General features: G+C 37.7%; 1 protein-coding gene across 4 annotated transcripts in view; it reads left to right on the forward strand.

Moving 5' to 3' along the window:
- Positions 1-13,944, forward strand: part of LOC127430582 (splicing factor, suppressor of white-apricot homolog) — a 106,136-nt gene that overhangs the window by 20,827 nt on the left and 71,365 nt on the right. For 3 of the 4 annotated variants that reach the window (XM_051680444.1, XM_051680446.1, XM_051680447.1), the window contains exons 8-11: positions 4,628-4,913; positions 5,675-5,842; positions 5,964-6,057; positions 13,141-13,176. In XM_051680444.1, coding sequence (XP_051536404.1) covers positions 4,628-4,913; positions 5,675-5,842; positions 5,964-6,057; positions 13,141-13,176 — 584 coding nt within the window. The remainder of the gene's footprint in view (positions 1-4,627; positions 4,914-5,674; positions 5,843-5,963; positions 6,058-13,140; positions 13,177-13,944) is intronic. The other variant, XM_051680445.1, reaches the window with a different exon arrangement.

A 13,944-nucleotide genomic window follows, 5' to 3' on the forward strand; every position in this document is an offset into this window, starting at 1 on the left:
TTTATTTATACAAAAACCGAGTATAGACAGGAAAGTAGGGGTGAGCGCAGTCAGAATGTAAACCAGGCCAGACTTAAACCTGGGTTCCTGTGAGCCAACAGCTCTTATATGTCCTGAGCTTGTGTGCAACTACTGTGCCACAGCTCTGACAAGTACTATTTTTGGATGATAGAAGTTGTTCTTTGGCAAAGTAAATATGAGTATCTCCTTGAAATTAGCTTTTAATGGATTGGCGTGACCACTACAATGCCAATTCTTGAAAGACTTTGGTAAAGCATTAGCATCTTGCATTATTTTAGGGTGATTGATTTTTAGGGTGTCCTTGAGTGAACGTGGCAGTGCTGTTCAATATGATATAAGTTCATTAGATTAAGTACTAAAGCGGGCAGAGTGCCCATTGTGCCTGCTTATCTTCAGTCATTTATAATTTACTTGGCAACATAAGGTGAATTTATTTCCTTTCAGTGTTAAAATACTTTCTCTTCCCTCTGCTTAATAAGCAGAGATAACCCCTAAAAAGTGTAAACTCCGTGGCTCTGTTGCACTATCAAAATATCACTCTGTTTGTTTGCGCTCCCTTACTAGTCCGACACTAGTTGTGCACAAATAACACACTACCTTGTAAAAGGCAATTGTTTTTCCATTACAAACCCTCAAATTGAGCCCCATTACATGCTGAGATCTTTGTCGTTTCACCTATTCTCACTGAAAAGCCAACACTTTGGAATGGCCCTTTTGCTAAATTGAGTTGGCAAGCACTGGCACATTTGTTCTACTAAAGAGAATAAGAGAAGGCTTTTGTCCTACGCACCCCCATTGGTCTAAAACTTCAGTTTACATTTAGTCTTTGCTCCTGCTTTAAATTGGAAGTATTTTTAAGGTACCGTGAGAATGAAAAATTCTCTTTTTTTTATTGAAAATAGAGAATTTAGTGCTCAGCTGTTGAGACACTCAAGCTGGGAGCTCTGATTTGTCTTAATTAGCCTGACTGAAGGAGCTCCTCTGGTTTCTTGAGGACAGTGCTGAAGGATTACTGTGCCCCACCGCTGTTCAGTGGCCAGTTTCTCTGTGAAAAGCTACTTTGACTGCAAATGTGTATTTTCTAGGATTAACAGCATGACAAAGAGAAGTTCTGTGGGCTTAACCACAGTCATCCTATAATCTGAGTCCAAATGTGAGGGTTATTTTTTTATGGCTTTGGCCTGGATCTGAGGTTTTCTGTATATTTGTCTTTAAGGCACTCTTGGCACTGAATATTGAAGTTCTTGATATATTTAAACTGGTTGCTATCAACTCGAGCCCAAGTTCCCACCATGTGGGACGCGGAAACGAAAAATGCTTTAAGAATACAGATTCCTTTTGGTTAACGAGCGGCAGGAACTCATGGTGCTAGTGGAAGTGCACACTCAGCGAGCTCCAGGGACATGCATGGCTGGCTGACCCCAAGCTTTCTTGGATTTCCTCTTTTATGGCCAGTGGCCATAGCTTAAGAAGGTCCTAGATTTATTACGTTAAGCATGCCGTTCTATTCATTCATCCCAAAATGCTCTGCTCATCAACCATGAGTCACCCTGGCGCCATACCACACGGCATGCCAACCTTTCCCTCCCCGACGGGAGGGCATCACTCTTCTACTGAAATGTTCAGTAGAATTCACTGATCCACATCCGTTCAACCCACATGATTAATTTATTGAATATGTTGACAGTTGGGAGTTGCGACCTTTGAACTCTTCAATTACTGGACCAAGCGGCTGCAAAGACTGCAATCCCAGCAGAATAAGTTGTCCATCATCATGCATTGTAAAATGGGCCATTTGTTTCAATGAGCAGGATTCCTTTCTGGGTGGCTTTGCAATAAACATGTTATCGTTGTGTCATAGTGGAACATCCCACACTACAGTTAGGGTTCTGTTAGTCTCAGCACTGTCAGTTCATGGACCGTCTGATGAAAATTGCACCCAAAAATGGCAAACGCTACTTGAAATTGTCAGTTCTGTTGTGATTGTCTAGCTTCACACCACTTCTCGGAATCAGGGTGCACAGGATAGGTTTCTACCTGTCTGCGTGCATGCTAGAAGAACCAATTATTGATTTGCCAAAGTTTGATAGGTTTGTGGCATCGAATCTTTAAAAATATACCTGGAATTTAGGAGCAAGTAAGATAGAAATAAACAAAAAGGACATCTATATTTTCTGCTTTGTTTTCTGTGATATGTTGGTGAAATAATCAGGACTTAATACGTTTGGACAAACAAATTCAGATCGTAATTTTAACACACATTTTACCCAAAATATTTTGTGGGCAGTTCTTGACCTGAAAAAAGCCACAGAGTAACTTAGCAAGTTTAGGATTCTGTCAACTGACACTGCACTGTTGGGTCTCAAATGCTGGTCTAGATGGTGATCAGCTCCTCATCTACCATTATCAGTAGGACTTATCCATTAACCTCTGTAAGACACTTCCTACTCCGTTCAGGTCTTTGGATTATTCTGTCTTAGCCAACCAAGATTGTTAGATTCAGCAAAATAAAACATTAGAACTCACTCTGTCAACTTAACAAACATATTTGCCTGAGTAAGTATAAATTTGTTTGCATTTGTGATGTGTTCCCCCACACCCCCAGGCATTCAGGATTGTCTGTTGATTCTTCAGGCTAATCTTGCCTAAATACCGCTTGAGTTCAATCTAGCAGCACATGCTGAGAGCTCAGCTCCTCTCCATCTCCAGATCTTCCACAGCTCGCTGCCTCTTTAACTCCACAGGGAGATGTCATGAATAATTAGATCCTATCATTGAATATAAAGCCTGGTTAGCTGGAGTAAAAGCTCTGTTGTTATGAGAAATGTGAATTCTAGTTTGGTTATTATTGTTGGAATGGTAACACTTTACAATAAGGTTCCATTTGTTAACATTAGTTAACAACATTGAGATATTGAACTCAATTTTAAACAAATATAGAAGTGCAATAAAATGCATATTGAAGTCTTATTATTATTCACTATTATTTTGAAATATTTCTGTGGTGTTATATTCAATAATAATAATAGTAATAATAAAAAAAAATATTTGGGCCCCTATCTAATGTGAACCAAAGTATTATTTACAAATGGTTGAATTATTTAACATATTAAAATATTATGTCATACTACCATGTGGAATATTTGTTTAAAACCTTAAAGGAAATCATCCATTTTTATTTGTTTTAAAAAATATGCAAATGCTATAGCCCTTGCTGTGCCGCATCTCAAATAATATTTACACTCGCCAAACAAGTCTCATTCTGCTTTTCAATCACTTCTCACAAAATATCTTTGTTGCTTTCTCTCTCTTTTCTCTTCCCATGCCTTATTTTCTAATTTCTTTCTTGGCTCTTGCTCTCTCTTGCGCTCAGTTTCTCTCTCTCTCTCTCTCTCTCTCTCCATCCCCTCCCTCAATCTCCTTCTTGCTGTCACCCCCACACTCATATGCGTGCTCACACACCCTAGCCAGTGGTGAAGTAAATGTAGTCGTGTCCAGATCCCCGATGCCCCTTTCCTCCCCCTCCTCTTTCAGCTCCCTTTGATGTGTAGCTGCAGTCAAACAGAATGCTGAACTCACCTAAATGAGCAGACTGAGTCTATTGGTCTCTATCGGTCTGGCTTTCTTCCAGCAGCCCTCGTTTCAAGAGTACCCAGGAGATGGCGTCACTTTTAATTCTGCCGCCTTTAAATTTTTTCATTATTATCATTTCTTCTGTAGTTTTTACCTTTTTGTAGCCTTTACCTTTGTGCAAACTCGTCAGTGCTCACTAGGGCTGCACGATTTCAAAATCGTCTTGCAATTAGGGACTGGTAACAATGCTCAACCTGTTGTCCAAATAACTGACTAGACTAGTTCATCTACATTTGTTCTTGTGTAATTTTTAGTTTGTTTTTATAATGAGTCACTCTATAAAGTTGTTCATACTTAAGTGCCCACTTTAATATCTTAAGAATTTGAATTTGCACCACACTTTATTTGACTAACAGCACAGATTTGCTTATGTTGATATGAACAGAGCTTGAACTTGCGGCTCTGTTTGTGTTAGGTTTTTATTGAGCTGCTTTGTTTTTTCTTCTGAGGTCTTTTTTGTTATCTTATAACAGTTGAATGAAGGAAAAAGCAAAGCTTGACTTTCATAACGCTATGTTAAGTGTGTTTTTCAAAAACTAAGTATTTATTTGCTTGCCATCTCAACACAAGGGCAGTTTGATCCTAATTATATGTGCTCGGGCAGAACAAAGGAATGTGATTTTTCTCTTCCACTCTCATTTTATCTTCTGCTTTAAAAGGGAATTTAATTATGAGGACAGTGATCCAAACATAGATTATTTCAGTTTTGAATTTGCATCAACAGCAGAGCTCCCTCATTGTGCTTTCTGCCATTTTAACTGAAACAAAAATGCTATCAACAACCTGTTTTAATGTATATCTCCTTTTTGCTCACCCACATATATAAACAACTAAGCTGTCTCTTTCAATACACATTTGTTCAGTAAAGGAGCAGGCGAGCATGAAACGGGAATTTCATATTGTAATTCATACAATTTCATTCGCCCTTGGTGGGTGTATCTGATTTAGTCATCATGTTCATCTTTTTCCACAGCTAATGTGGCGGCAATGTACTATGGCTACTGTATGCTGCCTGACGGTACGTACTGCCTGGCCCCACCGCCTCCTGGAATTGACGCCAGTGCCTATTACACCTCACTGCCCACAGGCATGATGCCGGCTCTTCCTTCGACTGGCCCACCACCTCCCCCTGGCACCACACCTACCTTGGACCCTGTGGCTGCAATCCCATCAGTCCCTGTTGCAGGTCCAGTCACAGTGTCGACTCTATCATCTGCTCCTATCACCCACACTGCTCCTGCTGCCCCTCCAGCTTCCAGGTCTGCATTTAACTGTCTGGTTTTGCTCTGTAGTTCCACCCAAGTACCAATCCTAAAATTACAATTCTGTCATCATTTAGTCACCATCATGTTTCAAACCATGTCTTCTATGGACTAGATGTTACTCAGAATGACAGCCTCCATCACCATCATTTAATTGGATCTTTATATATATATATATATATATATATATATATAGATATAATCTTATAACATCTCATCTTGTGTTCCACAGAGGAAAGAAAGTCATACAGGTTTGGAACAACAAAGTTAATGACAGAATTTTTTTCTAAAAGTCTGTATGTGCTTCTTCATTAGGAGCCGTTCACACAGAAACCATTTTTGTGTCTGTCCACGTTGATTTTGAATTGTTTTTCTACGTAAACATGACCTAGACGGATGTATTTACCCATTGCACCGCATCTTATTGTTTTTTTTTTTTGTTTTTTTAGCGTTTTGCACAGGAGTGCAGCATTTTTAAGATGCAAGTTAAAAGAACTTGACATTCCGTTACAGGCGTTTGCCTGTGTTTAGCTTTTTAAATGCATGTTGTTGTTTTCGATTAACAATATCATTGCAGAAATGTGCTAATCACAGTCATGAAAGATTCAGTTTTTCTGTTAGTAAAAGTGTTTGATGATGGGGGCTTTGGCTGGTGATTCAAACCTAAACTTACCTAACACTAACACATTTGTTTTGCTGACTTTCAAGTAATGGTATTTCTTTCACCAAATGCTAATTGTTTTTCTTTAATACTTTAGCTCTCAGCCTCCTCAAACCACCGTCGCCCCAGTGCCGGCAGCCACTCCTGTCCCAGCCATCATCCCCCCGCCCCCCGACATCCAGCCTGTCATTGATAAACTAGCTGAGTATGTGGCCAGAAATGGGGTGAAATTCGAGACCAGTGTGCGTGCCAAGAATGACCCACGGTAAGCAAATACAATCCTGCTCATTAAGCCATGCTTCTAATATGGCAGTCTCACTGCTCCTGTTAGATCTCTATGATGTGTAATAACTATAAAATGTTGGTGTGTCTTTTACACCCTAAAGGTTTGACTTTCTGCAGTCCTGGCACCAGTACAACTCCTATTATGAGTTCAAAAAGCACTACTTCATGCAGAAGGAAGGCCCGATCGTGTCAGAGGTAGTTATAGCTATGTCTCTTTACCTTACTCTTTACCATCTCCTTCCTTCCTTTTTCACCCCATCACTTGTTTCTTATAAATTCATTCATTATTGCTAATTACTAGTGGTGGACTGATTTATTGGCCCAGGGTATTGACCATTACACATGTCTGGTTGGGTGATAAATAGAAGTTGTTCCCCTTTTTATTTAACAACAGGTACAGTATGTCAGTGGATAATAGACAATTTCATAATTTGGACATACAGTAAATTACTGTGCAAAATAAGTATTTAATTTCAACAAATTTGAGTACATCTCATTTTTCTTTTTTTTTAAATTGTGTTAAATACTGTATATTGGCATTAAATTTACCATCGTCTATTTTGCCCTTTGATAAGGGTATCGGCAGTGGCCAATAATGTAGTGAAATAAATATACCAACACAAATGAAAGGGATAGTTCACCCATCGGCAGTGGCCAATAATGAGGTGAAATAAGTATACCAAAACAAATTAAAGGGATAGTTCACCCAAAAAGGAAAATTTACTCTCCCTCATGCCATCCCAGATGTGTATAACTTTCTTTCTTCTTCTAAACACAAATGAAGATTTTTAGAAAGATATCTCCATTCTGTTGGTCCATTTAATGCAAGTGAATGATGATCAGACCTTTTGTAGCTCAAAAAATCATGTGAAGGCATCATAAAAATAATGCATCCGACTCCAGTGGTTAAATCCATATCTTCAGAAGTGATATGATAGGTGTGGATGAGAAACAGATCAATATTTAAGCCCCTTTTTACTATAAATTCACCTCCATGCCCAGTAAGTAGCGATATGCATGAAGAATGCGAATGCCAAAAACAAAAGAAGAAGAATGTGGAAGTGAAAGTGGAGATTTAAAGTAAAAAAATGATTTAAATATTGATCTGTTTCTCACCCATACCTATCATATCACTTCAGAAGACATGGATTAAACCACTGGAGTCACTGCAGAACTGAGATATTCTTCTAAAAATCTACATTTTTGTTCAGCAGAAGGAAAGTCATACACATGTGGGATGGCATGAGGGTGAGTAAATGATGGGAGAATTTTCATTTTTGGGTGAGCTATCCCTTTAAGGCTTTTTTTTTTTTTCAGTTCAGATTGACGTTTCGTTACCTCTCGAGGTTTTAAGAATCTGTGGCTCTTCTCCAAGGATAGTTTTCAGATTTCTGTATTACTGATTCACTCCTGTCTCTCTTTGTTCGTTGAATTTGCACATTTTCACCAAGAGAGCCTTGAAATGAGATGACCACATGGCTTGCATCAGTACATTAATTCAAAATACAGTAAATGGATTTAAAAAAATAAATTAGGTGAGTTATCTCTGTGACTAAAGGTTGCTTCTGTAGCAAATTCGAGCATAGGTACACACAAGCAAATAAAAGTTTGTAATACAAACAAAAGCCTAAAAAATAAGAGCTGCACAATTTGAGAAAATCCCCTAGGTTAATGTGGACAAATGACAAGTCATTGCAGTAAACTAATTAGCACCATATGGTCCTCTAGCATTGTAGAAACAGCGTAATACAATACAATACAATGCAATAATGCAATTCAGTGTAATGGCAATTCAATAAGGCAATTGAGGACACCATAAAAAGTGTAATATAAGGGCAATTAGTAAACAGTGAAGGTTCTGTGCAGTCGATACAGAAGCAGATTACTTTGATCCTCTCACAGATGTGTTGTAGAGGGACTGAGGGATATTTTGCAGTTTATCAGAGCAGAAATATTGCAGGATGCTAATCACTCTTTGAAGAAAATTCTTTTACTTAGTTGCTTGGGCTATTTGCCAGACGTACACAAACACTGAGAGAGAAAATTGCATCTTGATACATTTACCAGTCAAATGGTCATGGTGACGTGACCGAAATGAAATGGGTGCTTGTCCTTATTTTTCGTCACATTTGTTGTTGTTGTTGTTGTGTTTTTTTCATATTTTGTTTGCTTTTGCCTCTAATGGTGTGTGTGATGCTGTAAATGTATTATGCTTAGACGACTTGTCATTTTCCCTGTCATTAGTGACTATTAACTCTCTGGTCATTTTTAATGGACTGAGAGGCAAGATGGACTTAACTGTGCAGCTGTGCATTATTAAATATCAAGAAAATATCAAGAGTGAATTTAATTAGAGGACGCTTTATGAATGTATCTTTCCATTAGTGCTCACACTGGCTTTTTTGTATCTTTCCCACGCACAGCACTGGCTAATACAAATTTCGTAAACAAATGCTAAACATTGATGGACTGACACAATGTTTAGTGTTGTTTGCAGGCCGGATTCCTTGCGTTAATCATATGCGAGTTCATTAGGAAGAATGCATGCTTAAAATGATCATTCACCCATGAACTCTTTTATTGAATCTTATTCTAGTGGACCCATTTTCAGCTTTAAATTGCTGCCGCATTTGTGCTGTTTAATGTAAATGTGATCTTAACCTGCATTTTATTTCCTAAGAGGAAATTGTGTCAGTTGACATGATTAGGAGCGCAGTAAGTGGTTGCAGAGTGAGCTGAGGACTGCGTTGAGACTATGGAGATAGCTGCTGTCTTTGTGTGTGTGTGTTTATAAAGAACATTTTGATTTAAGATCCTCCTTCACCTGAAGAGACCACCTCAGTCCAAATCAGGCACATTGACTTGGCTGTGTGCCTCCATTTGTCTGTGTTAAAGTTTGATGGGGCATTTACAGATTGCAGAGTTGTTGGTTTTTCCTATTACTCGATGCCCTGATGTTATTGGTAGACAGAATAACTGGCCAGAGCTTTTTAAAATCTAATCTCGAATGTGATGTATTGCTGGTAAGAATAAGATGTCATTCTAATTTCACAAGGAATCAATTTCCTTGCCACTATCAACTAAATGGGATAGTTCATCCAAAACTGAAAATTCTGTCATAATTTACTCTCATGACGTTCCAAACCCGTATGACTTTCTAGCTTTTGCGGAACACAAAATGAAGACCAGTCACTAGTCAACTCCAAGGTTAGTCAGGATTATAGGGCAAGTTCCAAGGGCATGTTTCATTTGTGGTGTTGCACTGATGGATCTGGAGTCTGCAGTTTCTCTCGAAAGATTCAGTCTGATAAGGAACTTGCATTTGAAATCAAATCAAAGCAACCAAGCCTAAATAAACAACCCAAAAGTATCATAAAAGTAGTCCATGCGACTCGTGCATATAATTTTGTTGAAAAACAACTCGAGAAACAACTTGAAAGTCATTTTTCAGTTTAATTCTTGAGGTCAAATGAATGTTCATCATACTGTTTAGCTTCAGAAGACTTCAAATAAGATGCATGAGTTGCATGGATTACTTTTATGACACTTTTGCACCCTTTTTGAAGCCTGGTGCTTGAAATCACTACCCACTGCTTTTGTAATAAAAAAAACAGACTGGATTATTCAATAAAAAAGGTAGTATCTGCAACCTACAGCTCTCTAAATGGGGAGATAGAAAGTATTAAGGATTTAAAGGAAATAAGAAATTATGAATGTGTAGAAAAAAGTTGTGTATTAGTTCTGTTCCGGGAGGGCTTTTTTATTTGCTGGCCCTGCCAGTGAAATCGTCTCCAGAGACAGAGCTGGGCTGCTGTTTTGGGTAATTACTACACTGGATCAGAACTTTTTGCAGTGTAATCTTTGCAATTTTATCATTTATTTTGAACATAGTACACTCTTAATTGTGCTTCCAGCTGGGTGGCAGTCATTCCAGTTGTCAGATATTGCACACCCAGCTCAGCCCCTCAAAGTTTTGGCTTTGGTTTGGATGCATAAACTTCACCACTGCTCTCATCAGATCAACTGGAGAGTTTTTGAGATCTCTTTGGATCACTGTTGGACTGCTGCTAAATATTTTTAAATAGGGGTGGGAACCAGCAGGGGCCTGGTGATGTGATATTATTTTGTTATCTGGGATGCAGTACAGCAGTTTTGCGCTTCTTTATGTTTAGTGCATTGCAAACAGTTTACTGCAATCAAACAAACAAATGTAAGGGAATAGTGTATCTTGGTTCCAGTGTTTTTATCATTACACAAAAATTGAAGAGTTCGAATCTATATTGAAACAAGTTATGGACTTGTTCCGAGTTTGCATCTTGCTCGAATAGATATAATTGAGTGTTCATTGACCAATCCAACTACATTTTGTCTTCTTACACACTTGTTCTTTAAAAAATTAATGTGAAAAGTAACAAAAAAATGGATTATTGGTGTTATATCAATATAGTATCTTAAAGTAGAAAGTCAAAATTATTCCCCCCGCCTCTAGTTTGGCACCCTGTCTACACCGGGCACGTCCGTTGATGCGATGTGCCGCAACAGCTAATTAATATTCAGATTGCACGGACCAATCAGCTGTTAGCTCAAATAGACTTCAGCAATGGATAAATGGTAAAATAACCTGTATTCTACTTTATTTTTAACAGAAATTCATGGTTATAATCATTTACTTATTATAAAAATATTATTAAAATGTAATTGTTGCTAAAACTGTTTATAAATGTGGTTAGAAACAAAAGATTATTTCATTTAGTTGACCAGAGACCAGAAGCCTCACAAGCTGGCTTTAATGTACCAGTCAGAAGTTATTTAAATTAGTAACAAACAAAAGTCATGTAAAAAAAAAAAAAAAGTAACAATTGTGGCATCCATTTACTGTCGACACTACACTGTCAGAAAAAAAGTGCACATTTTGTACCTTTAGGGGTACAATGGCTTGTCACTGGGGCAGTACCCTCAAAGGTACATATTAGTACCTCAAGTTGTAACTTTGACCCAGTGAGGGTACAACCACATAAGCTGTACCCTGTGTGATAACAAATGGACCCCAAACATACCCTTTTTTCTGACAGTGTACGCCATGCAACAGATGCTTCCAGTGTAGACAGTGGGATCTATTTGCTTTTGACGCGATGTGACATGCCACTCGCATACGGTATATCCAAAGTGTGAGAGAGTATTAAAGTCGTTTACATTTTTGGCATTATTTTCCGTATTTTGAAACATGGCTTGGTGTACGAGGAAGTTTTGATACATTCCTTTTGTTTTTGCAGCAGATTTTTCTCCAATGTATTTATTTATTTATTTTCTCTTTCAGTGTTTTGTTAAAGCGACGTTGCATTAAACTACCTGTTTTATCACATCATTAGAGTGAAAAACTGAATGCTGTCTAAGCATTCATATTGCTTTTGTCAGTTTGCAGTCAGCATTTGTGCACACTTCACTGCTTTCAACTCTGAGTTAGTTTGGGAGACTTTTATTTCTGTGATTGGGACAGAAATCCTGCGGTTCAAAGGAAGGACAGAGGAAGCCCTAAGCCTGAGAGAATCAATTTGTTCTTGTAATTTGTGTACGTCCCTCAAGGACACCATCCCAGAACCAATTGCTTTGAGCACCATTCCACGCAGTTGGGGTTTATGTGGTCAGTCATATTTTACCAACACTCACAGCCTCATTGAAAATTCATGTTCTACCAAGTGCCTGAAAGCCAGAAGATTTATTTATTTATTTTCACTTTTGGATGAATAAAAGCATAAAATGCAATGGTTTTATTTAAATTCAAACACAAAAGAACCACAATCTTTTAACATAGTTTGAAAGTGTGTGCGAACATTTATAAAATTCTCAACCTGCTGATTCTGAGGCTATGTCCACCTTAATCTGGATATAATTTTCCTTTCGAAGAGCTATCTGTCCACTCTGCCATTTCCAAAAGTTGCTTTCCCCTTACTGAGCATGTGAAAAATAGATGTTTCATGTACGGTCTGAAACAAAATTGTCCTCGCGTTCTGCCGCCAGACAGCAATTCCTAGTAACATTTATCCTTAACAATGCTATCAAAGTACTGTAAATAGCAGGCACAACAACGGCGCTACCATGTAGGCTGCCTGAATGCGTAACATGACAGCAAATACTTTATTGTTTTCAGATATCTCAGTTTTCCCTTTCCACACAACAACACGAAGATGGTGTTTTCAAATGTATCCACTTCCAGGGCCTGAAATTCTTTGCGGGTGTTGCGCATAGTTTTAATCATTCCCGCAAGTTCCACGTTCATAGCGTGGGAAATTCCCGCACACTTTTATTCACTTTACAGTGCAGCTGCGAATTATTAAACCAATAAATACTGATGAACAAATCAAATCAATAAACTTGTTTTTGTATCAAAATGTAATTCCAGAAGATGCGCAAGTAAATCCGCTCTATCCCCCTCTGTCTGTTTGAAAAGCCTCCTCACCAGCTAGAAGCCAAAAGTGCGGAAAGAATGAATGTTATACTGTATTTATTTAGTTAATTATGTCTGAGAGAACACAAAATCTAATGTAACCAAATGCTACAATGTAGTTAATAATAATATTAACAAAAATAATATCTGGATAAATAGCCTTGATGTTAAATAAAACATTATGATACAATAATAATTATACATTAACCACTTTTAGTGCATGAATCATATATCTGACTAATTTACAGTGTAAATACTTTATTTTTGCATTATTTATTCAGTTGGCATGGAGTTGCTTTTTATTTATTTTTTTATATTTGATCCAAAAATTAAAATTCTCCTATCATTTACTCACCCTCATGTCATCCCAGATGTGTATGACTTTTGTTCTTCAACAGAACACAAAATAAGATTTTTAGAAACATATATCAGCTCTGTAGGTCCAAACAATGCAAGTGAGTGATGATCAGACATTTGTAGATCCACAAATCACATAAAGGACACATAAAAGTAATCCATACGACTCCAGTGGTTTAATCCATATCTTCAGAAGCAATATAATAGGTGTGGGTGAGAAACAGAACAATATTTAAGTCAGTTTTTACCACAAATCTCCACTTTCACTTTCACTTCCAGATGTGAAAGTGAAACTAAACAGGCACAACATGTGACTTTCAGATGTGGAAGTGGAGATTTAGGGTAAAAGAAAAAAAAGACAACTGGAGTCTTATGGATTACTTTTATGTTTCCTTTATTTGATTTTTGTAGCTAAAAAGGTCTGATCACTACAGATCTGAGATATTCTTCTAAAAATCTTAATTTGTGTTTTGCAGAAAAAAGAAAGTCATACACATCTGGGATGGCAAGAGGTGAGTAAATGATGAGAGAATTTTCCTTTTTGGGTGAACTATCCATTTAAGCTCCTCATTCCAAATCTGAAGAAATGCTGTCATCTCATCCTCCATGTCGATGCATTAGTTTTGTAGGCTATGTTAATTTCATAGTATTTCAAAATATTTCGAAATATGCGAATGATAATTTTTTTTTTTTCCAGTAACAAAGCATATGTGTAATGTACAGACCATGCAATTTTGTAATTATTGAAACATGCCATTTTTTTTTATTAATTGCTTAAATTATAACATAAAAGGATGACACGGTCCTTTTATAAGGTTAGAATAGAAAAACAATTGCCCCTGTAAAAGTAAAAAATGCCCCTGGAAATCAAATATTTCCCTAAAATTAAAAAGTTTATTTCTGACCCAGGTTGTATCTGACCTATACAGGAATTGAGAAAAGGCCAATGTTATGAGTGTTATTACCCCCAAAATGTATAAATCCCCCCCTCCCCCATATGAGCTGTGCAGGGGGGGACCCCCCCCCCACCCCCTCCATTTTCAGAAATGAATTTCAGGCCCTGACTTGGGAGAGTGTTTTCGAAAAACTCCCATTTCGCTGGACTAAAATGCCATCTCAGTGTGGACGGAAGGCTAAACCATGAAAAAACGAAAAACGTTTTCAAACGAAAAAATTAATGTGGACGTGGTCTCACTCTCCACAGACATGTCGGCTAACCTAATTGGCAAACCCTGAGTTTTTTTTACAGGTTTTTAATGGCTAGTTTTCTGATTGGCCAC

The sequence above is a fragment of the Myxocyprinus asiaticus genome, chromosome 40, assembly GCF_019703515.2.
Source record: "Myxocyprinus asiaticus isolate MX2 ecotype Aquarium Trade chromosome 40, UBuf_Myxa_2, whole genome shotgun sequence".
Lineage (NCBI taxonomy): Eukaryota > Metazoa > Chordata > Actinopteri > Cypriniformes > Catostomidae > Myxocyprinus > Myxocyprinus asiaticus.